Source organism: Dermacentor silvarum, unplaced genomic scaffold, assembly GCF_013339745.2.
Source record: "Dermacentor silvarum isolate Dsil-2018 unplaced genomic scaffold, BIME_Dsil_1.4 Seq98, whole genome shotgun sequence".
NCBI classification, from domain to species: Eukaryota; Metazoa; Arthropoda; class Arachnida; order Ixodida; family Ixodidae; genus Dermacentor; species Dermacentor silvarum.
Genome location: NW_023607049.1, coordinates 12,523 through 40,001, shown reverse-complemented (window position 1 = coordinate 40,001; position 27,479 = coordinate 12,523). Strand labels below are relative to the sequence as shown.

At 47.4% G+C, this 27,479-nt stretch overlaps 1 protein-coding gene across 1 annotated transcript; it reads left to right on the top strand.

Annotated features, from left to right (window-relative positions):
• The first annotated feature begins 8,130 nt into the window (after positions 1-8,130).
• Positions 8,131-9,456, top strand: LOC119435878 (NSFL1 cofactor p47-like). Its single transcript, XM_037702578.2, has one exon. It carries the CDS (start codon positions 8,346-8,348, stop codon positions 9,369-9,371), a length of 1,026 nt encoding a protein of 341 aa, XP_037558506.1. The 5' UTR covers positions 8,131-8,345; the 3' UTR covers positions 9,372-9,456.
• Positions 9,457-27,479: the final 18,023 nt, after the last annotated feature.

The window sequence follows — 27,479 nt, the reverse complement described above, 5'->3', positions numbered from 1 at the left end:
GGAGTCCCACACTACGGTGTGCCTCATAATCAGATTGCGGTTTTGGCGCGTAAGAGACCGCGATTTAATTTTGCCTCGTATTCTCTGAAAACGAATATTAAACAATATTACATAGCAGTGATGCTCTCAAAATTTTAAACTGGTTAACCAAACTCAGTGACATAAGTTCGATCTTGTGTTCACCCGGAGTTCACAATGAGTCCCTTATAAGCGAATGCGATTATTTTATGCTGTTTAAATGGCGGATTCTCAATCCTGCTGCGGTAGCAGTGTGCATTATCAAGTGTACCACTTCCTATGATTCCGTGCTCCCATTCTTATGGCTATGCGCCTGAATTCGATGGAAAGTGCATGTCCGACAAGTGCTTAGCGAACGTGAAAAGGCGCGAGATTGCGCAGGCAGGTGGTGCTAGAATGCGAAAAAGACCCGGCCAGCGGCAAATGAACACGTTGAAAAGGAATAACAAGAACGATTTTTGACCGAATCAATATGAAAGAATCAACATGAACGTAATCAACGCAAGCGTCCTTCACGGGAGCTTCAGCGGGGAAAAAAACGGAGTAAAAAAAAATCAGTAGCCCCTCCCCTATCGATGAAATGGGGGTAAACGAAACTTGTCGTGTGTTTCTTCGGTGTGCCTCCGAACGAATTGCACTGACGTTGTGCTCGAACCACAACCGGTCACACGCACTGCGGCTGACTCCGAAGTTCCGGTTGATAAACTCACGTTGAAACCTGGCCGTCACAGCGGGGAAGTCGGCGCTAGTGTTGCCGAGACGTGCACCACCGTTGTCGGGTTTCTGGAGGGCAAGACGACGCTGACGTTTGGCCTCCACATCTCGCTCCCTCAACTCGGGGTCTGCGGCTCTTCGCTGACGTTTCGCCTGCGGTTCGGAAGCCCTCACGCTATAGAATCGACACGTCGACGACGAGCCCTTCCCCGAACGCGTTCATTCTGGATGGATTTCCATAAAATTGCCTCAAAGTTAAATCAGTCCGTTACGTAAGACAATGAATGGCTCATATCCCCTTAAGCAATGGCTCATATCCCCGTAAACGCGACCTACCCTTTAGGATGACAGAAGCGAAATTCTACGCTGGAATGATTAACGGCAATCAGAGTGCGTGCCGAGCATGAGCACGAGCGCAACAAGGGGCACCAATGAGCCAGCTGCGGAAGAAAACGACGATGCTCGAGCCAAAGCTGCTGCTGATAATTTTTTGCGTACGCCACCGAAATCTGTGAGTTATAACATGCTTCGTTTGAAAATGTTTTAATTGCCCCTGGATTGTTATTTTTCTGTTCGGCTTACAGATTTGACTGCAATATTCCGGTTGAATTTTAGCCATAGTTCCAGCCTTGCTCTAACTGCTCTCAGTTCCACGTCAGTTGTGGTTATCAGCCGAGATTAATACCATTGTTGTGCTCCTCTCGGCTTGTGTTCGATGGTTTGCATATCTTCTATAGCTGACTCCACGTCATTTGAATCTTTTGCGTTTGACATGGGTACATTTTGGCATGGGTACATAGTGACAAAGTTACATGTTTGAATGAAATTGTAAATTATTTGCCGAAGGGTTCATTTACTGGCTTTGTGTTTTAAAGCAAAGCTTTTTTTTTTTTTTTGCCCACCATTCTATGGTTTTTCCCTGGTTCGGTCGATCGGTTGGTCACTAGTCGGGTTTTCGCTCAGAGGATCCGCATTCACTTAGAAAAGAAATGAAGCGTGTCCGGCGTCGGGATTCGAACCTGGGCGTCCCAGCGCTGAGCCAGATGCACTAACCATCAGGCCACAACCGCACGGACACCTCTCTCGTGGCAATGCCAACTATCACTTTTATATGGTCGCCACATGTTCAGTATGATGATGATTTCCATACTATGGTACATAATCACAGCGGAAGGTGGGTGAAGTAGCGTGTCCGCGTGTTAATTATGACGATGATGATCATTTCCATGCCATGGCGCATTGTATGGACCACGGTGTAAGATATATACTCTTTAGGTGAGGATACTCGCCAGACTCGATCGACCAGATAAAGTAGCAAAGGCGCGCGCCGATCGGCCCGGTGACGGCAGCGGATACCTCTCGGCAGTACGACGCAACTTCAACACAGAAAGCTTTTTATTGGTTTAATCTGCCGTTGTTATAGAAACCGGTGGTTCGCGAGAAATCCGAAATGATTGAGTGACGCACGAAAGTAGGTCACCGGGGAGAGGGCATGCGCGCGTTCCTTGTCAGCGCAAGCTCTCGCCTGCGTTCTAACTGAAGTTGCGTCGCTCCGCCGATAGGTATCCGCAGCCGTCACCGCCCCGATAGACGCGCGCCCTTGCTACTCTATCTGGTCGATCGCGTCTATCAAGCAAGCCGAGAAGTGTCCCCACCTAAAGAGTATTTATCTTACACCGTGGTATGGACAATGTATTACGGCGTAGAATTTAGCACATTGTAGCGCCGGCCAAGAAGCGGGCGATACAATGGCCCATGCCCACAACAGGGGATTCGCCAAGAAGTGGAAGGTATACATATCTTTTGAACGCCAACTAACACGTTAATATTGCTGCGTGTTGATGATGATAATGATTTCCATACTATGGCGCACACACACACACACAACTGGTGACTGGTCAGGAAGCGGCCGATACATGAAAAAAAGAAGAAAAAATTGTCACAGTTTCGCCCTAAGGGCGAAGCAATGAATGCGATAGCAACAGAGCAATGTCATACGAAGTAAGGTGAGCGGCTTTGGTAGCAATATGAATTGTAGTAAACATGAGCTGATTAAGTAAGCAGGTGTGCTGCGGCGTAAGTAGACCGACATGACGAGAGACTCGATGACCACGAGAAGGCGCGTGTGAAACGGTGGTGTTGATGAGAAGCGCTTCCCGTGGGCCGCGCGTGTGAAGGGATACACCTGTAGCGCTGCACTGCCGATCCGGGCAGCATTGCATGTGTAGCGTGCGTTGGAAAATGTGGCCCGACTATTACTAACTGAATTAACAAGCGCGGTGTGAGCGCGCACAAACAAACATGAATAGAACACACTGAATGACTGCAGACAACGACCGTCAAAACTCTGGCAGCAAGCGGATACGCCGCAGCGGCGAAGGTACGTGCGGTCTATCGCTTCAACGGAAACTGAGCGGCGAATGCACGGCGCATAAAGGTCAGAGCCGTGTGGAGATAAGAGACGGTGCGAGCGAGCGACGAGCGCGGTTGTTGGCAGAGTGAAAGTGCGCCCCCCCCCCCCCCCCCCCGCTCCCTCCAGCGCTGGCTTCCCGCTTCCTTGCTTGCGCGTGGGAGATTGAGTGCGTTCGCTCTCCGTGATAGCGCGCGTCCCCGCACGCTTCCGCTCGGGCATACGGCACGCGGCAAAGATTTTATCTATAGGGAACCTCACGGCGACGGCGACGGCGGCGACGACGGCGACGCCGACGGCAGAAATCCGGTTGAAGTGTCCATATAATTGCTATCGCAATAAAACGCGGCCACTATAGCGGTGCCAAGTCTGAAGAAACAGCAGAGCTGGGCGACGTGCCTTAGCAACTAGTTTATCGGAGGCCGGGCTCGCTTTCGCGGCGTTGACGCTTGGCTTGGTTCTCGCTTTCTCGGTATTCCGGATCGGCTCGGTGACGTCGCATATCGGCGGCTTTGTTGGCGAGGTAGGCTGGATGGGCACGTAGACGGCGATTCCTTTCCCGCGTGGCTTGAAGGCGCTTCTCTCGTCGGGCAGCCTCTTCTTCCGGCGTCAAGGTGCCCTTAGGTCGAGCCATATCTCGGTAGAGTGGAGAAATGACCGGGCGCCGCCGCGCGCACGCTTTCATTAGCGCGGTCACATGACTCTGCTGAACACGTGCTCGGCGCAACTAGGACGTCAATCCAGGGCCGCGATTTTGTAGCGATGCCTTATGACTTATTTGGGAATACTCTTATCATCCACCGCTCACGGCCGGCTGATCCCGTTGATAACGCGAGCGGACCGTCGCTCTGACCACTGACAAAGCGCGATAAGCGCGAAAAGGCATTGTTACTTTAAAGGCATCGCTACAAAATACCGGCCCAGGCTCATCTCTGGCGAGCATAGCGCGCGTAGCGCGCGTCACGTGCTATGCTCGCGAAACGAGTTACAGCTTTGCACACCGAAATTTTGCAAAGCTTAAACAGTTCCGCTGTTAAAATAAGAAATGAAGAAATACAAGCATATATAAGATTTGTCGCATTGCGTTACGCGAGAGCAACATTGCACGCGCCAGCGTCTTGTTTATTTTCTTTTTTTATTCGAACGTTTGCCCTGGAGCACGCCAGTTTCCTTTACGCCAAAAATGCAGGAATGAAATGGGCAAACTTAAAGCATTTCATTAATGGCTTCACGAGAACTTCGCTTCACATAGATTCCAAGGTTCGCGTTGGATCTGCATAACTTCTTTTTCTCCTTCTGACGAAGGGCTTTATCACTTCGATCAGGTAGGTACCTTTTTTGACGGCGAAATAAGGTGTTACAACGTTCTTTGAATTCGAGCAGAACAATTTGCAACGCGTGTTTGAAGTAAGATTTTGCAACTTTGACGAGAGTGCTGCTGTCGAGTCCGACTGCTAAATATTTCATCCCAACGATCTGTTCTTGCTACCGCTTCATTTTCACGCACCTGCAATGGATTAGAATCCCATGATCACTTTTTGGTGTACTGTCTTCACTTAACCTCCATAAAGAGAACGACTTTGGCGCGTGTGTCGTCGTCCCTTTCTGTCCGTGTCCGTACGTTTGGAAGTCTCAATTCGACTGTTTTGACTGCCCTTGAAGTCTCCTGTTCTCTCTTTCGGCGATTCCGTGCTGGGTCACTCCTACAGTAAAATATCACTCATTTCATCGCTAATCTTTTCGCTATTTCATTTCTTCACCCTTGCTTTACATTTGCACACTTTTGTTATATTCAGACTAGCTGCTCAATCAAAGGATATCTCTGCTATTTTCTTGCCTTCATTTATCGTTACTGATATGTTTTGACGGTAATTCCTCTAAGACATTTATGAAAGACACCCGACTCTTGTCCAATCTCTCTGAGTGGACTGGTGCCACTGTCTTCAAAATGATGATGATGATGATGAAGCTGAATGATGATGCTGCTGATGATGATCATCATCATCACGTGTGGCAGCGTCTGAGCGTTCGGATTTTCGGAAATAGTGCCCATGTTAGGTAGTGAGGACCCATGTGCGGCCGTGATCCCTGGTGCAGCTTGTTTAAAAAGATAAAACAAATCCGACGCTGCAGAGGCGAGCATATATCATGCCATTTTTTTTCTTACGTATATCCTTCCTTACATCTTTGCTATTTCGGCAAGTGTTTCTTTCTTTCTTTTTTTTTTCGAACCGCGCAACTTCGTCGGGCGTTTGCGTTTTTTCGTGGCGAGAACGTCCCGCATCAGGTGGCATTCTCGACCCCGCGCAGCTTTACGTACTGGCTGTGTAGATTGCACGTGTTGCTTAATTACACTTCGCCGTGCGATGCCCAGCAAAGCGACAAGCTGTTGTAAGATAAAGTGCAACAATTTTGTTTTAATATCCGTGAAATACATAAAACGCCCGCATAAATATTCTCGGAGCCTCATCAACTTCGAGCGCATTCATCTTTAGTTCGTCTTTTTGTCCAACACTTTGATGCGCAGTGCAACATACATGTTACACGGAGCGATGTGTCTTAGTAACGTCAAAGTCTAATAGTGTAATTGACAACTTCGCGGAAGTATAGATTGTGTTCCCTTCCCGAAGAAAGTCTACAGCCCTATCGACTGTACTCGTGGTCAGAGCCCACGGCTCTACAGTTGTAGACTGAAATAATGACCGTGTCATGGGGATAAGGATGTTTCTCGGGGTCTAAGGGGTCATGCCATCATGTACAGTGGCAGAACCTCACCATTTCCGAATATTCGTACGTGCACTGCGTGCACTCAGCACTGATATGAGCTCATTCTAGCAATTTTCGCTGTCGTTTCCCGATTCTAAACTCGTGATTGTATTTCAGTATATTGCAGGCAATTAAATTGGTTATATGCTCCCCCGAGCTTTCCTGCTCATGACGCAACTGAATTGGTTGCGTCATGAGCATAGGGAGTTAAAGCGCTCCCGTCGCCCCGATCGTCAGCGACCAACCTCTGGAATCGAACCCCGCAAGTTATCGGTTAGCACAACAAAACTTTTTACCGTGTAAGGTTGCACCATCGTGAATCTCACTGGTAGCGGGGCATTTGAGGGAATCTTACGTAACAATTCCGAATTATTTTCTGCATGTGTGCCTTTTGGTCTGCTGCGGGAATAAGGTCCCGCTTTCGCAAGAAAAAAAAAAAAGAGAAAAAGAAAGGTATGTTATGGGAGTGTTGGCAAGAGCAAATGACGGACAATCTTGATATGATATATTTGATGGTATTGTAAGCATTTCCAGTTTTCGTCGTGTGCTCTTTTTCACCACATTTGATCGTCGAAAGAATATACGGAAATTACATGACGAAATTAGCAAATGAGAACATACGCACACGCGTACACGAAATGACAAAAGTCAGCGTGCTTGGACCCTTTAGAAGTGTCGTGGGCGCGGCAGGACATTTGGTATGATGTGCACATGAGTGCGAGCAATTAAATAAAACAATAGAATGTGCAACGTAATACCAATCACAAATGCAGGGACCTAAGCTTGTACGATAAATACAGATATGGTAAGCAAATACAAGGTACGCATACTGTAAAATACATATATATATATAAGAATAAATAAACAAACACAAGGGCACATCGACGGATGGTCGATGACAAGTGGCAGTTATTAACGAAAAGTTTCAAAAAATCACCGCTAAATAATTTATCGAGTAGTTAATTTCTGCTTTTATTCACTCATTATTGAAAGGGACTCGGGAACACCCAGATAAGGCGGCCGTTTCACAACAAGAAGGGACTTGAATTGATTAATAGTGACCTGATCAGGGAATCTTAAGCCTTTAGGCGACGATTCGACAGAGGCCCTTTGTCGGGTCAAGGGTATTGTCTTCGTCTAGGCGACAGCTCTGACTAAACCAGGTGCCCTAGTCGGAACGTTGGCTCGAGGCTAAAAATCCCCCTTTTTCAGCACCTAACGCGCACACATACACAAAAGGAAGGATCAGAAAAAAATCCAAAGCAGTATCCAAGAAATGTGTGTAAAATCTTGAAGCAAACAAAAAGGCTGAAATCAGCCAAAGGGCACGCACGCAGCTAAAAATTGTCTACTTCATGACGTAATATATTTTGAAAGATTATACGGCGTGCACCATAGTTAGTTGCATCCTGCATATAGAAAGTATGGGATTGTGCAAGCTTGGTCGAACCACGGTGAACAACCCAGGCAAAAAAGAAAAGAAAAGGAAACAACGGAAGAACTAAGGTTAGGCACTGGCAGGAAAATCATGCATCAGATAACAGGAATAGTATTAGGCTTCACCAAAAACAGAGAGTGACCGCGTTAAATTAAAGCTGGTGAAGTTAATGTCACCTAATGTTTGCCGTGGCACTTCCGAGAAAGACGACACGTTTTAAGCATTGATAGCCTGTCAGCCGAAGGAGCACTTGATTAAATGGTCTCGAACGACTAAACAGGAACTTGAAGGTCTTCATCATCATCACCGTGGCCAATCGCTTTTCGAAAAGCCGGCTTGAACTTGACTGTTCGAATGGTAATTTCGCTTGGTGCTACATAATCTGGCTTTTATTAGCGTCAGGATCATTTGGGGAGCTATTTTCACTTTCAATCCCCACGCGCAGGGTAGCAAACTGGACAATGTCTAGTAAACATCAGTGCATTTCATTCTCTCTCTCTCTCTCTGTTTAACGCTCTCGCTACATAATCTGGCTTTTAGCGTCAGAATCATTTGTGGAGCTATTTTCACTTTCAATCCCCATGCGTAGGGTAGCAAACTGGACAATGTCTAGTAAACATCAGTGCATTTCATTTTCTCTCTCTCTCTATTTAACGCTCTCGCACGTTTTTTTTATTTTCTGCGTTAGACAAGAATTGGATGCTAAATTTTTTTCTGTTTAAATTCCTGACTTTTCCTGCCGACCGATTTACCACAGCCATTGACACGATGAAGAAGAGGATCGAGTACTGTGCAGCGGCAGAGGCTGAATTGCCTTAGAACTCCTGCCAGACGTCTCTGCTGCACGTGGTGCCGAACGGCAATGAGCTTTCGGCTTTGAGCACCCGATGCTGCGGTATCACCGGCGCTGACAGGTCTAGCGCCAAGCTATGCCTCGGGTCCTCGTCGTGCAATCTTCTTCTCACACCAGCCCCAATCTGTAAGTGCCCTGACGAGAGCATGGAACCGCCGAGCTCCAAGGAGACGCCACCCGAGAAACCGAAGAAGCCCCAGCACGTCACCATAGCGGCCAAGCCCAAGCCAGCATCCCAGTCGTCCATAAGGATCCGGGGGTTCTCAGATCTTGCCCGCGGGAACAGAGCCAACGAGGAAGATGGCGAGGCATACTATGCTGGCGGCTCAGAGCGGAGTGGCCAGCAGATTATCGGGCCAAGCAGGAAAGCTGACAGCAAGGATAACTTTGTGGCCGACATGTTCAAGGCAGCCAAGAGGAACGGCGCTCAAGTGATAGAACCAGGAGTGAATGACGCTGCCTGTCGATCGCCGAGCGCCGGTGGCAGCTGGTCCTCGGGAAGTGGCCACAGGCTGGGCGGAGCTACGACGGGAGGTGAGAGTGGGGCCCCTGCAGTCCCTCCGGTCGCCTCCGCGCAGAGCCAGGCTTCCGTCTCGCGGGTAATCAAGATGTGGGAGGATGGCTTCAGCATCGACGAGGGACCCCTACACGCCTACGACAGTGCAAGCAGCCAGCAGTTTCTCCAGGCTATTCGCCAAGGGGAGATCCCTGCGGAGCTGTTGCAGGAGGCAGGCGGGGCTGAGGTGAGCCTCATCATGGAAGACCACCGGCACGAGCAGTTCGTGGCACCCCAGCGTGCCAAGGTGATGGCGTTTGAGGGCACGGGTCACCGACTCGGCGCTGTGACTCCGACACTAAGCCGACCTTCGGTGGCCACACCACCGCTGGAACACTCGGAGGCAAACGCCAAGAAAGCGATAAACCTGAACGAGTCTCTGCCGACGACCAACGTCCAGATTCGCCTGTCTGATGGCTCGAGGTTGGTGGCTCACATGAACCACACCAACACGGTGGCGGACATCCGCAAGTACATCGTGATCGCCAGGCCTGAGTACGAGGCAGCGACTTTTGCACTGCTGACAACGTTCCCGCTCAAGGAACTGACAGATGAAAAGGCAACATTGAAAGAGGCGAACCTGCTGAACGTCGTCATCGTGCAGCGCCTGACGTGACGATGGCGACTGGTGTCATAGACGGAAATACATATTCAGTCACGCCTCTGCTCATACTTTGCGACAGAGAAAGAACGAGAGAGAGAAAAAAAACGCTGTTGACAGAGTGGTCTACGCAGGTCCTGTCTTTCCTTTGCCTAATGATTGTCTCACGTGCGCTAGGGTTGCTACAATACGCAGATAACGTTAATGATTCTACTACTAAAGTTATTAAGATAGATAGATAGATAGATAGATAGATAGATAGATAGATAGATAGATAGATAGATAGATAGATAGATAGATAGATAGATAGATAGATAGATAGATAGATAGATAGATAGATAGATAGAAAAGGGACACAGCTATCTCTACGGATATTGCTTTCTTGAAGACTTGGAGGTTAAAATGTGGACGAGCGTGAGAAGGTTCGCCAGGAGATATTTGTCAAGCTTCTTACGCTCGTCTCATCTTTAACGGCACGCTTCAACAATGCAACCGTAAAAACTTGCCCAGCTGTCCCTACTGCGAGCTTCAGCACCTCCGATTATGAATTCATGTTAAATCCAAGAATAAACAAATTCTCTGCAGGCTATCTAAATTGTCACGCGCATTAGCAATTGATCACTGAGACATAAATCATTTCTTTCGTCTTGGTGTATCAATGAATTTTTTTTCGGATTCTCCACAGCAACGTTGTTCGCAGTCTGCCGATTGCGATGAACGAGCCGTTCAAGCCCAAGCAGACAAGTACTTCCCAGCTATTCACACCGGTTAGAGCAACTTAATTGCTTACCTAACACAGAGTACTTACAATGGCTTCGTAACGAGCGAGTGTCTTCTTCCTCTTGAATTACGCACAAAATATCGTTATCTGTTCAGGCGCACACGTAAGAAGGCAATGGACGCGCTATATATGATATCTTAACGTCGAGAAACACGAGCAGTTTCCTCCTTAAGATGAGGACCCTTTAAACAAACTTGACCTCAGCATGAACGCCCCCATCTTGCTTTCGTTTGGAGCTTCCACATTGGGGTACAGCCACCAAAAATGTTTGCACACCAATGTAACATTTATCATTGATTCGAATGGACTTCCTTCCTAAAACAGTCAATTATAATAATTAATTAGAACACTGAGCAGAATTTATCTTACTTTTTTCTTTCTTTCATTTTCAATTTTTTTACCCACTTTCTCCGAATCGCCCAATTTTTGGCCGATCCCCCACGGTGGGTATGTGCCGTTTGTACAGAGGATCATCATCATCATCATCATGTTCGATTCAGGGTTAATGCCCCACTGTGGGTGTGCGCCACTACACTCAGGGCAACAACGACGACGATGACGACGATGACAACAACAACAACAACAACAACAACAACAACAACAACAACAACAACAACAACAACAACAACAACAACAACAACAACAACAACAACAACAACAACAACAACAACAACAACAACAACAACAACAACAACAACAACAACAACAACAACAACAACAACAGATGCTTTCGCTCTCAAGAACTTGGACCCTCTTGTAAACCGTGAAAAGAATCGATAGCTGACAAAGGGTGACAGCTGGGATTTTCATGAAAGTTTCAGCGTACACAAAAGATACTCACTCTGAATCTTTCAAACTTCCCAACCGCCTGAGTCATTGCTTCATGAAAAAAGTCGCAGCTTCGCCCCAAAGGCGATGCATCAATAGCGTTAGCAAATTAGTGGACAGCTATACGAAGTAAGGATAGTAGTTTTATCGGCCGTATAAAGTTATAAATATTCGCTTACTAACGAAATAAACAAGCACGGTGTCACGCGCACACACGTAAACATGAACACATCTCGCTCGATGACCACAGAAACTCGTCAAAACGCTGGAGTGAGAAAGCGCGCCAGCGGCAGCGAGAAAATTGACCCTCGCGCGGGCTCTCGCTTCAAGGTGAACTAAACGTCGAAAGCACAGCGCATACGAAGCTACCGGCACTCGGCGCATGCACTTTTCACCTGTCGCAGATCGTTTGAAGATGAGGCCTTCACTGGGGCACATTTAGGCCACATCGCATATCGCTTTCAAGATAGGCGCCCACGCGGCAGCTCCTTCAGCAGCAGCCGCAAGAGCATAACGCACCCCCCACCGTCTCCGTTGCCTCCTCCCCGTGCCTCGCGCGCGAAGACCACGCGCGCTTCCGGCCGCCTGCCTCTCTCGCTTGCGCAAGATTAAGTTACGGATGCCGGCTCACCTTCGCACGCTTTCACCTGCACACACAGCGTACGGCGGCAGTGGTTTTATCGCTGTTGGACTTAATACGGAACCTCACGGCGACGGCGACGGCACAGTGTCCATATAATTGCTATCGCAATAAAAAGAAAAAAAATGTACATTGCAGGTAGGCTTGCGTTAGTATTCAAGGAGCGATTCGTGCAGCTGATGGTGGCACTGATGTATGCGCACGTTAAAGAACTCCAGACGATGGAAATAACTTTGGAGTTATTCACTGCGGTGTCACGCATAGCTCCAGAGCTGCTTTGGGACAATAAACCTCGTCATTGAATCAATCAATCGATCAATCAGTGCACTCTGTAACCTCTTTAGCTACTGCTGCTGTCTTCCGGTCTCATTTGGCGGAAGTAGAGCATTGCAAACACCTCTTTTTCGTTGCACCTTTTATTCTGCATAAATGTCCGGCTCGTTATTCCTGCACAGATGATGAGCAGGCCATCGGAAACGTCGCTGGTGACCTGAGAAAGGCGATCGACAAGTTCGTTCACGGCTTCCTCGACCGGAGAGACGTTTCCCACTGGCGCTGCATTAAAATAGGTTTCTGGTTCGGACTGACAACTTCTTTGAGCTTAAGTTATTCCGGGTGCAATGAAACAGGAACACGCAATTGCAGAAAAAAAAATATTTAGAAGACGAAAACGGTTTTATTTTTCTTCGCTGGCCGAGCAATACCGAAAAATTATACAAAACAAGTTCATAATGTACAGAACGAACGTGGTTGCAGACCGATCGCTTCACGCCCACTGTTTTAAATTTCTTGCTGTAGGTGGCGTCCGCGACTGGCGCACGAGCGATTTACAAGGATGGGAAGAACGAAGTTAGAAGGGAAAATCTGTACGATAACACAAAGGGTAGTGCTTTGCTATTAGAGGCTATAGCTGGTTGCCTTAGGAAAAAATACGGGGTTTTACGTCCCAAACCACGATCTGACTATGAGGCACGCCGTAGCACCTAAATCTAAGTACACGGGTGTTTTCGCACTTCGCCCCCATCGAAATGCGGCCGCCGTGGTCGGGATTCGATCCCGCGACCTCGTGCTCAGCAGCCCAACACCATAGCCACTGAGCAACCATGGCGGGTTGGTTGCCTAAGGACAAAAACATACCGGAGCAAATACTCGCAACAAGATGAGGCATGTGTATTCTGGTGGGGAAATCCGGAGGCCACTCAGCACATCCTAATGGAATGCGAAGGGATTCACCCAGCGACACCCGTATTCCAGGAAATATTGAATTAAACGCGGACGGTAGCATCAACCAGTCAGCAGTCGATATAAACAGGAGACGTTTGGTGTATTGGTGGAAAGTGACTATTTGTCAGAGCCCCGCTTCAAAGGTTGTGCCAATAAATCATCGTCATCATCATCGAGTGCACCCTCACCGTTGTGTGGTTGTCTAAACAACAGGCTCCGCTGGCATACTTAGCATTCATATGCAGCTTCTGCACATAGCGTCGAACCTGGCTAATATGCGTTGTCTTTCTGCTGCAGAAGCACTATAACGTCGTGCATTAGCTGGCTTCTTTCAATTTTCTGGAAACATTTTCCCCCGTCGGCAAAACGTGCGGAAGTCACCTCTTTATCTTCAGGTTTCTTTTGCAGCAGAGCTAAAAAAATTACATTGTTCAGTCATTTTCGTGAAAGCCCGTGATGTTGGTGGAAAGCAATGAACGATATGACGTGCATATGAACTCGTCCAAAGGGTACTGCAGAATCAAACATCTTTCCTCCACCCATAGGGTGTCTACTAAGGTGCGATCATCTTTTCTCGGTGGCATGGAAAACGTCGCTTTTGCGGATGACAGAAAAATATTTGTCGACAAATATTTTTGCAGGCCTCCTTAAACGCAAGCCTCCTTAAACGACGCTTGCATTTCGCTAATAAAGATACAAGACTGCATGCTTTGAATTCATTGATTCGGTCCTCTCTAGAATATGCTTCTATCGTATGACATCCTGCGTTGACATCCTGCGTATGACATCCTGCAGGTGTTGCGGCTTTCCCCCAACCTGGAATTACGCACCCGAACTCTACCGTCCGTTATGCCTGACGACTCCAGCCCGACATCCCAACCGGTTCAACCAGCTATCGTATGTGGCGGTGCCCAGCGTCAGCGGGATCCTGACATCTTCAGCGGCACCGATGACAAAGACGTTGAAGATTGGCTGGAAGATGCGGAAGACGCTGGGCTCTGGCGTTCGGAAGCGTTCGCTGTGGCTCCTGTCTCTTGGCCAGGTTTTGGGTGATATTAGGCTTTACTAATCTTATTTATTGAGGTATCACTTACTCTAACATCAGCTTCATCCTAGGCTAATGTCCAAGAACTCCCCCGGCGGGGGTTTTTCCCCTTGGACGGCCTCTACTCCAACGGATGAATTACCTCTAGATTTGTTCATCCGCAGGGGTGTGAGCAGCATCCCGGTGGCTCTGGTTCCTTCAAATGGAGGCTCTATACGTCTGACCAACCCCCAGGCGATCCAGAAAGCTCTGCAGGCTGCTACATCTTCATACCAGACCATCACGGAAGTGAGGCAGTTCGGCCGCGGAGGTATCGTGTGTCGATCGCCAGACCAGTCCTGTGTCGCGGATTTGCTTAGGTGTTCATCTTTCGCGTCATTACCGGTGAGTGCCTACATCCCTGCTCACCTCGCCTGCACTAAGGGAATAGTCAGAGGTGTCGATGCTGATCTTTCTCCTGCTGAAACACTAGAGAGGTTGTCTGGGACTGGAGTAATTGCTGTTTACCGATGCAATCGAATGGTAGACAATAAGCGGGTCCCAACAGAATCGGTGATTGCAACTTTTGCTGGAACTTCCTGCCCATCAGAACTAAAGGTGTGGCCCCTTGTATTCAGAGTTGAACCCCTGGCATCGCGTCCGCTCCAATGCCGTAATTGCTGGCGGTACGGCCATAGTATGGCAGGGTGTAAGTCTAAACAACGTTGTTGCGCATGTGGGGACGAACACGCTCAAAGTGATTGTAGTGCCCAAGAAGAGCGATGCTGTCTCTGTGATGGAAATCACCCAGCCGATTATTCTAACTGTTCTGTTAGGGCTCAAGAATTACAAGTTATTGAAATAATAGACCGACGACGCTGCTCTAGGATGGAGGCAATAAACATTGTGAAAGAAAGGGCATCTGGCTATGCGGGGATTATAGGCAGACAAAATCTTACCGCGGACCTATCACTTACTGCAACTATAGAGGCCGCTGTGGAAAAGGCAGTTACCAAAGCTATGGAGCGGTTGGCAATGAGCCTGGGTGAATGTATCTCACAAGCTATCTCTAGTCATTTGTCTCATTTGATGCAAACTACCTGCCCAACTCCTGTGACAACGCAAACAGTTGATCCTGAGCACCAAGCTAGTCATAAAAGCTCAGATACCATTCCTTCCAATGATGATATTGAACCTTCGACTTCATCTTCCAAGGGCCCTACAACTGGTAATCTGATTAACACAGATTTGGAAATGACAGAGGTGGAACTAAATTCTCGAGCATATAAAAGAACCATGTCTTCTATCAATGAAGACTCTTCCCCCGGTCCTCACTCAAAAGCTAAGAAAAGTCAGTCCAGTGCTGTGCTAAAGCAAAGCATTCTACAGAAGGCAGTTTCGGCTGCTGCACTTTCCAAAACATAGGATCGCTAAAAGTGCTTCAGTGGAACTGCCGCTCTTTATACTCTGCTTCAGTAGATTTATCTTGTCTAACTTCTCAACTTAATCCTGATTTAATTATGTTACAAGAAACGTGGCTAAATTCTGCGAAATCTTTTCAAATAAAATTCTACAGATCATTTCGTTTAGACCGTCCTACAAGAGGTGGCGGATTAATTACACTCATTTCATCTAGAATTTGCCATAAGGCTAAAATTTCATTTCAAGTTTCTACTCCAGAGTGTGAAATCCTAGCGATAGAGCTAGTTCTTCCTGGATGTTGTCCCTTCACCGTAGTTAATGCATATTTTCCATCTGGCGTACAGGACATTAGCACACTGGATAGTGTTATTAACTCTTGCGGACGTGAAATTCTAATCGCAGGTGATTTCAATTCTCACCATATCTCATGGGGTTTAAGAACAGATTTGTGCGGCACCCGATTATGGAACTGGTCGTTGGACAATCGGCTAACGTGTGTTAACTCCGGATCTATTACGTTTGTGCGAGGTCAATCTTACTCTTCAATAGATCTTACATTCTGTGGCCCGAGTCTTTCCGTAACTTCTTGGTCGACTGTTGAGTGTTCGACAAACAGTGATCACCTTCCAATAGTATTTGAAGTTGCCCGTCCTGTAACATTTATGAGTGACCAGGTTCGAACTTTTATAAACTACGACATTTTTAAAAAATGCTTACGAAATGCCCTTTCATCTCTGTCTGATGCGCCTACAGAACAAAAAACCACGATTATTTGTTCCGCTTTGGAAAACTCTCAAAAAAAGGCTCAATTTGAGATTAGATTGAATAAAAGAAATTCTTACAGCCCTTGGTGGAATGAAGAATGCACCCGAGACTACAGAAAGAGAAAAGCTGCTTGGAAAAAATTATTACATAACCAGAGTCCGCAAAATTGGAGTGACTACAAATTTTTTCGAGCAATCTTTAAACATACAGTTTCAAAAGCCAAAGATGAATTCGACTGTAAGCATTTTGATTTCCTGTCTAACAATAAAAATAAGCGCGCATTGTTCCGATTTCTCCGCAGTAGAAAAGTTCTTCCACGTCAAATTAATATTGACTCAATAATCTTAAGTAGCGATGAAATAAAACAATCACTAGAAGAAATTGCGAAGGGATTAGAGCTTAGATTTTCTTCCGTATTGCCAAGTTGTTCTCGCTTACGTAGGGCATCAGATGATTTTACAGAAATCTCTATGTTGGAATTGGCTGAAATTGTGGAGCGGCTTCCAGATTCAGCTCCCGGCGTGGATGGGGTAACATCTGCTATGATCAGAATCTTATTTAAGGAAGCTTCTAATGACCTTTTAGCTGTTGTAAATTACTCGATTCGGTTTTCATGGATTCCGTCTGCGTGGAAAATCGCTAAAATCATCCCAATTCTTAAAAATCATGGGGAAGGATATACAATAGATAATATTAGACCAATTGCCCTAACTTCAAATTTGGTTAAATTAATCGAAAGAATTCTATATGCCCGTATGATTAAATTTATACAGAACAAAGACTTGCTTAGCCCCTGCCAAATTGGATTCCGACCATCATGTTCCATTTGGCATGCTCACGTGGACTTAGAAAGCAGAATAAAATTAGCACGGCGACAGAGGCAAATAGGTGCTCTCGTGACGTTAGACATTTCCAAAGCATACGACAGCGTTGAACACTTAATCGTATTAGATATATTGCGAAGTCTAGAGATTCCAAATTATTTTTCAAACTGGATTGATGAATTTTTAAACGGAAGAACATTTTACTGCTCTCTAAGAGGCTTTTCCTCGAGTATTTATAATCAATCACGTGGTGTTCCTCAAGGAGCTGTCACTTCACCATTACTTTTTAACATTCTGATGTGTTCCATTCCTCTTCATCAAGATGTACAAACATACGTATACGCAGATGACATTGCTTTCTTCGCATCAGACAGTGATATCCACTCTCTATATTATCGACTACAAAACTACCTCTATGCCATAGAAACCTGGTTAAACAAAATTCGCCTTTCACTTAACGTTAGAAAATGCTCGATATTGGTTTTCCCTCTTAACAATCCTGTTAACATATCGCTATCTTATCGCCTCGAGACTATTCCTCAAGTGGAGTCTGTGAAATATTTAGGTGTAGTTATGACGGTTCCCTCAGCTGGCTCGGCCATATTGACCAAATAGTTAAAAAAGGAGTGAGAGCCGTTGGTATGCTTCGTAAGCTGTGCAACAGTCGGTCCGGAATGCGGAGAGATCCACTTTTAATGATATATAAAATGTATGTGCGGCCCATTTTAGAATTTGGATGTGTATTATTTTCCGGTGCGCCAGCTTATAAATTACGTCCCCTTGTTCTGCTTGAGCGGGAAGCCCTACGACTGTGTTGTGGATTACCCAAATGTGTTGCCAATAACATACTACACCAAGAAGTCAGGTTGCCCTCAATATTGTGTAGATTTCGCTTACTGACGGTGCAAACAATCTTAAAATTGTATGAATCCCCTATTACAAGATTAGAATACATATTCATTTCCCAGCCTGCACTATTCTTCGGAATACACTGGCCTCGTTTTCATACACCCCAGGTGGTCTTCGTACAAACATTAATCAATCCCTTAAATGTACGTATCTGGGAGGTGCCGCCTATTTGTGATGTGCGAGAAAACCTACAAATCATATATGATGACATCTACCCAAACAACGCAAAACTCCTTTCTTATAATATATTAAACGGCCTATTACAAGACCATTTATTAAGTTTATCAATAAGTACGGTCATTGCGACAGACGCCTCACAGTGTGAAGAAAAATCTGGAATTGGCATTTTCTCTCCTGCTCTAAATTGGTCATTCGCAATCAGGATTCCGGACTTCTTTTCCGTATTTCTGGCTGAATTTCTAGCTGTAGTTCTAGCCCTACGCAAACTAAATTCATCAATATCAGCGGTAGTAATAATAACAGATTCTTTATCTTTATGTTCCTCGCTCACAGCAAATAGTGTCACTAACCTTTTACGTACATTTCATTTTCTAGTGCCTGCCCACATAAATTTAATTAGATTGCTTTGGGTGCCTGGACATAAAGGATTAGTCATGAACGAAATGGCTGACAGTCTCGCGAGAGCGGCCCTCAGTGGCCCTGTATTACGATTACTTCCTACAATAGCTTACCTAACGACTACTAGATTCAGGAGATATTCTATTATTCAAGACTTCTTGAACCCGGCTGTAGCTAATTTCTCAGAATATCGACACCTCCTATTCCCTTGGCCCAAAAATTCCTTTCACACCAGAAAAACTGAAGTCATCTTTACCCGATTACGTTGTCGGGTACCAATATTAAACTTCTATCGTCACAGGGCTGGTCTGGTGCCCTCCCCTCTGTGCCCATTCTGTGGAGAAGATGAAACAATACATCATTTTTTCATATTCTGCCGACGTTTTTCTTCTTTAAGGAAAAATATTCTAGAATCAAAATTTGCACAGCTTGGTTTAAGCTTTTCTATTCTAAACATCCTTTCTTTAGGAGCCTCCTCTCTTGGAAAGTGCCACAGGGATATTTGCTCAGCCGTGGAGGAATTTATAAATGCTTCAAATAGATTTTCTTGAATTCTTAAATATTTTATTTTTGTTCGTTTTCTCCATTTAGCTTTACCGATTTTAGTATTAAAAAAGATTGCCTAATCCCACCCAAATCTTGGCCAATCCCCCGCAGTGGGTATGCGCCATCAGATAAGGCATACCATACCATACCATCATATGAACGCGCCAGCAACACCAACAAATAGGACGATTCCCTCAAGCTCAACAACGCGATGTTCTATGAATTGGGCGTCGCCAGGCTGTGGTTCAAAAACCCCGAAGCCGATCTCCGCACGTGGGCTAGCTTCAAAACCAGCATCGCAGAAGTTTTAGGCCGCCCTGGCGTGCGCAAACTTCGTGCTGAACAACGCCTACGAAGCCGATCCCAGCAAACTGGGGAAACGTTCACCAGCTATAGATAAAGGACATCTTCGACCTCTGTCGGCGTGTCAACCCAACGATGGCGGAGGCGGACAGGGTACGTCACATCATGAAAGGCATTTCCGATTATGCCTTTCATATTGTTACGCGAACGAAGGATTAAGTACTGGAGACTATTTACAAGTATGTTTACAAAAGATAGCTGCAGCGCTGGTCAGATCAGCCGATAGCTCGAGAGCCCGGAGCCATTCGTCTTCTTCGTCTAAGCGCCCGCGCGCATCGTCCAGAACAAACACACAATACGCATGTAGCAAAATCCCCGGCGGCAGAAGCACCGTCCCGGTGCGTCTATATATCAGTGGGAACAGGAGGGTAATACGGTTTTAGGCGTGTTATATATGCACAACGTCAGTGGAAGGCGGGGCAGACGAGGCACTGGTACTGACTGGGGCGATTTCATGCGTAACTAGAGTCACGGCACGCAGCACTCGATATGGGCCTGTGTACCGAGACAATATGCTGCTGTCCAAAAACCCAGGCACTGTTTCTCGGGTCATTGAGCTTTGCCAGAATTTTGACTAACTCTGCAGACAGCGTCTTCTCACGCGGCGCCCACCTGGGTCCGACGAAACCCTCGCGAGCATGGCCGCGGCTCCTGCTTTGCCAGATAAAAGAGTTCGTCCGTGCAGAGGTCGCTCGTCAGCTTTCGCTGCTGTCCTGAGCCACGCCACCACCCTCGCCTTTGCCGGCCAACCTTCGTCAGGTCATCCAAGAGCAAGTTTCCGCAGCTCTCCCTCCTGCCCGCGAGAGTCCGCCGGTGCCGACTCCCGTTGCTTTTCCCGAGGTGGCTGCACCTCTCAGCTATGCCGAGGCTCTCGCACGGTCACCACCTCAGCCCTATGCGCCATTCCTATCAGCCGTACCACTGCGTCCAGCTTCTCACTTCGTTCAGCCGCGGTACCCACATAGCAGTGGACAATGGCGCACTCCTGACAACCGGCCAATATGTTTTGCGTGTGGTCTACCTGGCCACATTGAACGATTTGGCCGTCGCCACGCAACATCCTACCGCCGTACCTTCGACATCGAACCATACGTTTCACCATACCCGTCGTCCTCCGCGTCTCAGAACCCTGGCCAGATGTCTTCATACTCGGACCACCACCCTCTTGTTGACCGCCGTTCGCCATCGCCCCGACGTCGCTCACTTTCGCCGATGCGTCGTCGTCCTTCTACGCCGGAACAGGAAAACTAATCGCCGCAGTTCTAGAGGCAAGAACTGCGTCACCCACGAACAGACCAATGCCTCTCCCTTCTCCGAATAATGTTATTGATGTATATGTGGAAGGCGTCGCTGCACTCGCCTTCGTTGAGACTGGTGCCGCAGTTTCAGTCATTTGTGCCACACTTTGCCGTTTGCTCAGAAAAGTTACGACGCCACTGTCAAACGCATCACTTCGTACTGCCAGCGCAGACCGCATCACGCCTACAGCTGCGTGTACTGCTCGCGTTGTGATGAACGGCTTCCTCTACATCGTCGAATTTTTGGTGCTGTGTTCTTGTTCCCACGATCTTATTTGGATCTGGGACTTCCTTTCCGCTAATAAGGCCATCATCGACTGTTCTCGTGCTGAAGTGGAATTTGAAACGCTGTGCGACGCCCCGCTCCTTGAAGCTCGTGAACCAGAAGATAAAGTATTTGTTACCGAAGACGTTACAATTCCACCGCACTCCTCTGCCCTTGTCACAGTGTCATGCAACATTGTGGCTGATGCCAGCACACTTTTTACGCCATCTGCAATTTTTGCTCGTCGCAAATGTTATCCGCAGCCTTTCGCTATATTGGACGTTCATGTCGGCGTCAGCAGACTGCTCGTCTCCAACCGATTGTCCTGTCCTCTCACTTTGCTTCCTGGGGAGTGCGTTGGCCGCGTCCAGTGCGTGGACCCTGCTGCCATCATTGACATGCCAACTGGTTCCATCGCCACTCATGAGGTCGCCGGAGTGACCTGCAACCCCGCGCAGGAGTCGACTTCGCCCGATATATTACACAGCTCCATCGCCGACATGTTGACTGTTTCCCAACGCGCCCAGCTTCTACGTCTTCTCGACAAGTTCCGTTCGTCTTTCGTTTGCCAGCATGGTTCTCTTTGGCCGCAAGTCAACTGTATGTCATCGCATCGACACGGGTACTAGTGCGCCACTGTGACAAAGACCATATCGTGTATCCGCGACAGAGCGCCGTGTTATCGACGATCAAGTAGTTGACATGCTCAAGCGCGGCGTCATTCAGCCATCGGATAGCTCCTGGGCACCTCCCGTTGTTCTTGTTAAGAAGAAAGATGTATCGATTCAATTCTGTGTCGATTACCGTCGTCTCAACAAAATAATTCATAAAGGTGTTTACCCTCGTCCGAGATTTGATGACGCCCCTGACTGTCTCCAAGGCGCGGCGTACTTCTATCGACTTACGCAGCGGCTATTGGCAAGTCCCCATGGCACCCGAAGACCAACCTAAAACGGCCTTTGTAACACCTGATGGCCTGTATGAATTTAGTGTCATGCCTTTCGGGCTTTGCAACGCCCCCGCAACATTTGAGCGTACGATGGACAACCTTTTGCATGGTCTCAAGCGGAAAACGTGCCTATGCTACTTAGATGATGTGGTTATTTTTCCACCCGATTTTTCCACCCATCTCTGCAGGTTGGACGAAGTGTTACGATGCCTAACTTCCGCCGGCCTTCAGCTCAACTTGAAGAAATGCCACTTTGGCGCAAGTCAGCTCACCATCCTTGGCCGTGTTGTATCTAAACACGGTATTCTTGACACCGCCAAGCTCCGTGCAGTTGCTGATTTTGCAAAACGTTCCTCCGTCAAAGACTTCGCAGCTTTCTTGGCCTGTGTTCTGACTTTCGCCGCTTCATTCGGAATTTTGCGTCCATCACCGCTCCCTGGAATCAGCTTCTACGAAGCGACTTGAATAATTACGCCTGGTCGTCCGCTTCTGACAATGCCTTCCAAGAGTTGCGTCGTCTACTGACATCGTCGCCTATATAATGCGTCACTTCGACCCGACAGCTCCGACCGAAGTACACACCGACGCCAGTGGTGTTGGACTCGGTGCTGTGCTCGCACAGCGCAAATCTGGATTCAAAGAGTACGTCGTTGCATACGGAAGCCGCACCCTCGAGACGAATTATTCTGTTACGGAGAAGGAATGTTTGGCCATAATCTGGGCACTTGATAAATTTCGACCCTACCTCTATGGCTGCCCCTTCAACGTAATTACAGACCATCACGCACTTTGTTGGCTGTCCACGTTGAAGGACACCTCAGGTCGATTAGCTCGCTGGGCTTTGCGGTTGCAAGATTTCGACGTGCGCGTGTTCTACAGGTCTGGCCGCCGCCACACCGATGCCGACGCGGTTTCCCATTCGCCCGCGTCAACCGAAAGCGATGCCTGCCTCTCTGCCGTTGACCAAGTACTTTCGTTCCCAGCAGGCTGCGACATGGTTTCGGAGCAACGCAAGGATGCCTGGATTAGTGCTCTTATTCGCTTCCTTTCAAACCCGTCGACTGTTCCTCCACCTTCTCGAGCTTTGCGCCGTCAAGCTTCTCACTTCGAAATGCTGGATGGACTTCTCTATCGCTGAAATTACGTCTCTGACGTTCGCAAGTGGTTGCTCGTCCTACCTCGACATCTTCGTGGTGAAATATATTCTGCCTTCCACACTGACCCGCAGTGTGCACATGCGGGTGTCTTCAAGACGTACACCCGGCTTCGCTCCAGGTTTTATTGGCGTGGCATGTACACTTTTGTGTGCAAGTACATTCGGTCGTGCCCTCCGTGCCAACGCCGCAAGGTTCCTGCTCAGCATGTCTCTGGTCCACTTCTGCCAATCCCGTGTCCTGCCAGGTCCTTCGATCGCATTGGCATTAACCTGTATGGACCCCTTCCGAGCACGGTTTCCGGAAACCGCTGGATAGTCGTCGCCATCGACCATTTGACGCGATACGCAGAAACAGCCGTTCTGCCTGCTTCCACCACTCGTGATATAGCATCCTTCCTCCTGAAAAACTATTCTCCATCACGGTGCACCTCGCGAACTTTTGAGCGATAGAGGACGTGTGTTCCTCTCCGAAATCGTAAACGCGCTCCTTGCTGAATGTGGCATCGTTCATCGCACCACCACCGCCTACCATCCTCAAACTAATGGTCTGACGGAAACATTTAACCGCACCCTTGGCGACATGCTCTTCAAATACGTCGCCTCTGATCACACTGATTGGGACCTCATTTTACCATTCATCACGTTCGCCTACAACACTGCACTACAGGCGACCACAAACTTCTCCCCATTCTTCCTCTTTTATGGCCGCGAACCTTCGACTACCCTCGACACCAATATACCGTACAGACCCGACTCACGCGAATGTATACGCCCATCTCTGAAGCTGCCCGCCGCGCCGAGGAATGCTGTCAGCTCGCCATTTCCTTTACAGCCACAGACCAATGGCAAGAAAAATCTCGACGTGACGATGATCACCCGCATTGTCACTTTCTTCCGGACTCCCTTGTGTGGCTTTGGGTTCCTGCCGTTCCTGCTGACCTCTCATCCAAGCTTGTCTCCAAATATCAAGGACCCTACCGTGTTGTAGCGCAGACATCGCCTGTGAACTATATTGTCGAGCCTGTCACGCCACCTACGCACCAACGCTGTCGTGGTCGTGAAACCGTCCACGTACAACGCTTGAATCCGTATTACGACCGCATGATTCTATGTGCACCATGAGTCGCCAGGATGGCTCCTTTCTCGATGGGGGGGGGGGGGGGGGGGGGTGATTGTAGTGAAGAGGAATGCTCGGCGCTGTAGACACATCGGCATTCGCCCGGGAGGCGCGAGTTCGAGATTGCCGGAACTGCTCTGGTTGAGACACGCTGCCAACGCTGCCTGCTGCTCTCTTGCCCTGTATTCACATTCGAAAATAAACAAATAAAAAAATATGCACGTAATCTGTCATGTCAATTCAACCCTGTGTGCTTTCCACCAGTTCAAGCACCGCCTTTTGCCGGCTTTATTTTTCACGTCTAGCCCGCATCGCATACACGAATCGCACACTGCACTGGCAGTGCGATGGAAATTTCCATTGCCAGGAAATCGCCAGGAAGCTCCAGGAAATCGGTTTATATGTCACGGAATTTTCACATGCAAAGTGGCGTCAGTGAGCGGAAGTCGGTTCTTTGTATTGAATTGAATTTAACTACGTTTGCCTTCAATGAATTTAAGCAATGCGTCATGACACAATACCCGTGAAAGTATAAGTTGCTCTTAGATATCGCTAAACACACCGAGCTGTTACTACTAAAAGACTGCATGACTGTCAGCGGTTAGGTTAATGGTTCTTACGCAAACATAGGTGTTCGCATTCGAACTCACAAACTCGTGGATGGTATCCAAATAAGCACTTAAGAGTTTAAAGTATGCATATTTTATCTCCGCTTCACTGTTCTAGTTCTGAGCTGAAGGTTTCGCTTTTAGATTAGAGTTCTGACTTCAGCACGTTGTCTGTGCCGTGTTCTCCCCATATACTGCTGTTTCCAGGTATGATGCGCATGGTGTCGCTTGCTCTTGCCAAATTTCCGCTGCATGATACCACAATAATGGTAACGACCTAACCAGGCAAGCTTTAGTGGCGACATGAGCTGGTTTCCTTTGAACGTGTCCAACGTCCATGCCGACTCAAACCATATATATTTTAGACTGACGAATTTCACAAAGGTGCGCGGCCACTTGTTTTACTTAGTGCCACCGTGCCTTACATTATTTGTTGTTTATTGCATACTAAAACGTACAAGGAATACAGCGGAGCAGTAGGAACAGAAAAAAAGAAAATAACACCGCAGGCCGCGCTTATTCAAGAACAAGATTAAACAAAATAAAGAAAGCCAGTGTAAATTAAAACACAAATACTAGAAAAATGAAAAGAATCAAAACTTGCCGCATAACCCCCCCCCCCCCCCCCCCCCCCCCCCTCACGGTGACTGTCGACGAATCAGTGTAACAACGCAACGTATTGCCACTGTCGAAACCAGTTATGTATGAGGCGTGTGCTACAGCGTGATTCCTCTTTGGCGTTTCCTTAAGAACACTCGGCGCCATATACAGCGTCGCCCCACCACGAAGCCGGTGCGTGGCCTTTGAAATGCATGGCGTGCCGGTGCGTGCGAACGCTGAGAAACGCGTCCTGCGACATCTTGTCTCCTCTCTCGCGCTCCTTTTTGGAGACTCAGCGCCATCTTGTGGTGCTACCGAGAAGTCCAAGCGTGGCCTCCGAGACGGGAAGCGTGGCGCTCCGTTGCCTGCGTACACGAGGAATGTTGCACACAATTGGCACACTCAGTGGCACGTACTCAGTGCATTTGTGGGAAACGCTGGAAATACGGAGGAAAAAGTTAAGATTAAAGATGTTTGATAACATATTTTATTCCAGAACAGGTACATACGAGGACATGTACATATTTCAACCGCACTACATCTCACCACGAATCGATCATACTAACAAGGCATACAAGTGCAAAACTGAGACATTCAGAATTTTTTTTTTCTCGCACGAGTTCGGAATAGAATCGCCTAACTGATGATGTCGCTACCGTCTTCTACTCCTTACTGCCTTCTACTCCTTGATATAAGCTGAAAGGCAGCGGCGTCTCCATCTCTGATGCTTTTTCAAAAGAAACACTGGCAAAGCGTAAAATGCTCTGGGATTCCGCGAGACAAGAAAGGGTGGACGGGCGTCGTGTGCGCTTGAATTACGACAAACTACATGTGGACTCTGACGTCTACACGTGGGATCAATCAAAACGCAGCTGTATGAAGGTTCCGCATCCTAACAGACGCCCTGCTGCTGGCAGGGGTGACTGACGGAACAAAGAGTGTGATTCGAATGCCTTCCGCTTGATCACCTTAAATGCAAGAAGTTTAGTAAACAAAATTGGAGACTTAGAATACATCCCGGCTAATTATGATCCTCATGTGATTACAATAACCGAAACGTGGCTGCGGCCAGAAATACATGACCAAGAGCTTGTACCACCCAATTATAAAATCGTACACAGAGACCGCGATGCACGTGTGGGCGGAGTTGCTATTGTATTCAAGGCTGATATTGACTGTGTGCAAATGGCTGGCATTCCAGCACATGAAAGCATCGGGTGTAAAATTACGCTAGATAAAACAAGGATAATCCTTGGAACTGTTTAGAGACCCCCTAAATCCCCTATTTATTATCTTGAAAGTATGCAGCTTTACTTAGAAAGCATTAAAAAGCGCAGCTGTCGCATAATTATTGCTGGGGATTTCAATTTTCCAGGGATTGATTGGTCCAAGCTTAGCGCTCAGCCTCGCGAAGATGCCCATTGTGAAGTACTTCTAGAAATAGCTTTCAGTAAGGATTTACAACAGGTAGTTCACGAGTACACACGCGTAGTTGAGAAATCAAGATCTATATTAGATTTGGTGTTCCTAGACGGGCGATTTGAAGACTATGACGGATTGGTTGAAACCGGCCTCTCGGATCATAAGCTAGTTTTCGTGGAGATAAAGCGTACCGCTGTATACCCGAAGGCTGGTAGTACTACACACGTTCTGTGTTTTGATAGAGCCGATGACACAAGCACTATTGATCATCTTTCGCTGTGTTTTGGTGGATTCAATTTGACGGATGACGTCAATGCGATGTGGGTTGCTACTTAAAGGTATTGTTTTGCACTGCGTAAACAGATTTGTGACAACTCGGAAAAAGAAAATAAATAAACAGTACCCATGGATAACCCGCGAAATTATACATTTAAAGCGGAAAATTAACCGTGAGAGACAGAAGTAAAAAAAAAGATCCTAATAACATTTCCGTGCTAAGCTCTATATTGCGCACAAATTTGCTGCTAAAGCAAATTACTATGACGTGACACTAACTAATTTTATGAAGCACGATCCGCACCGTTTTTGGCGCCATTTGTCGCATAATAACGGAGGTCCAAGTGACATTATCGTTAATGGTGAACTTGTGTCAGACAACTCGCTATGGCAATATGTTTTAATTATTTTTTTCAATCTGTTTTTACTGACAATTCTGCAGATGGTTTTTCACCGTTCGCACTAGAATCCCTGTACGCATCACCAATGCCTAATATTCAAGCGTCGCATGAAGGCATTGTAGCTCT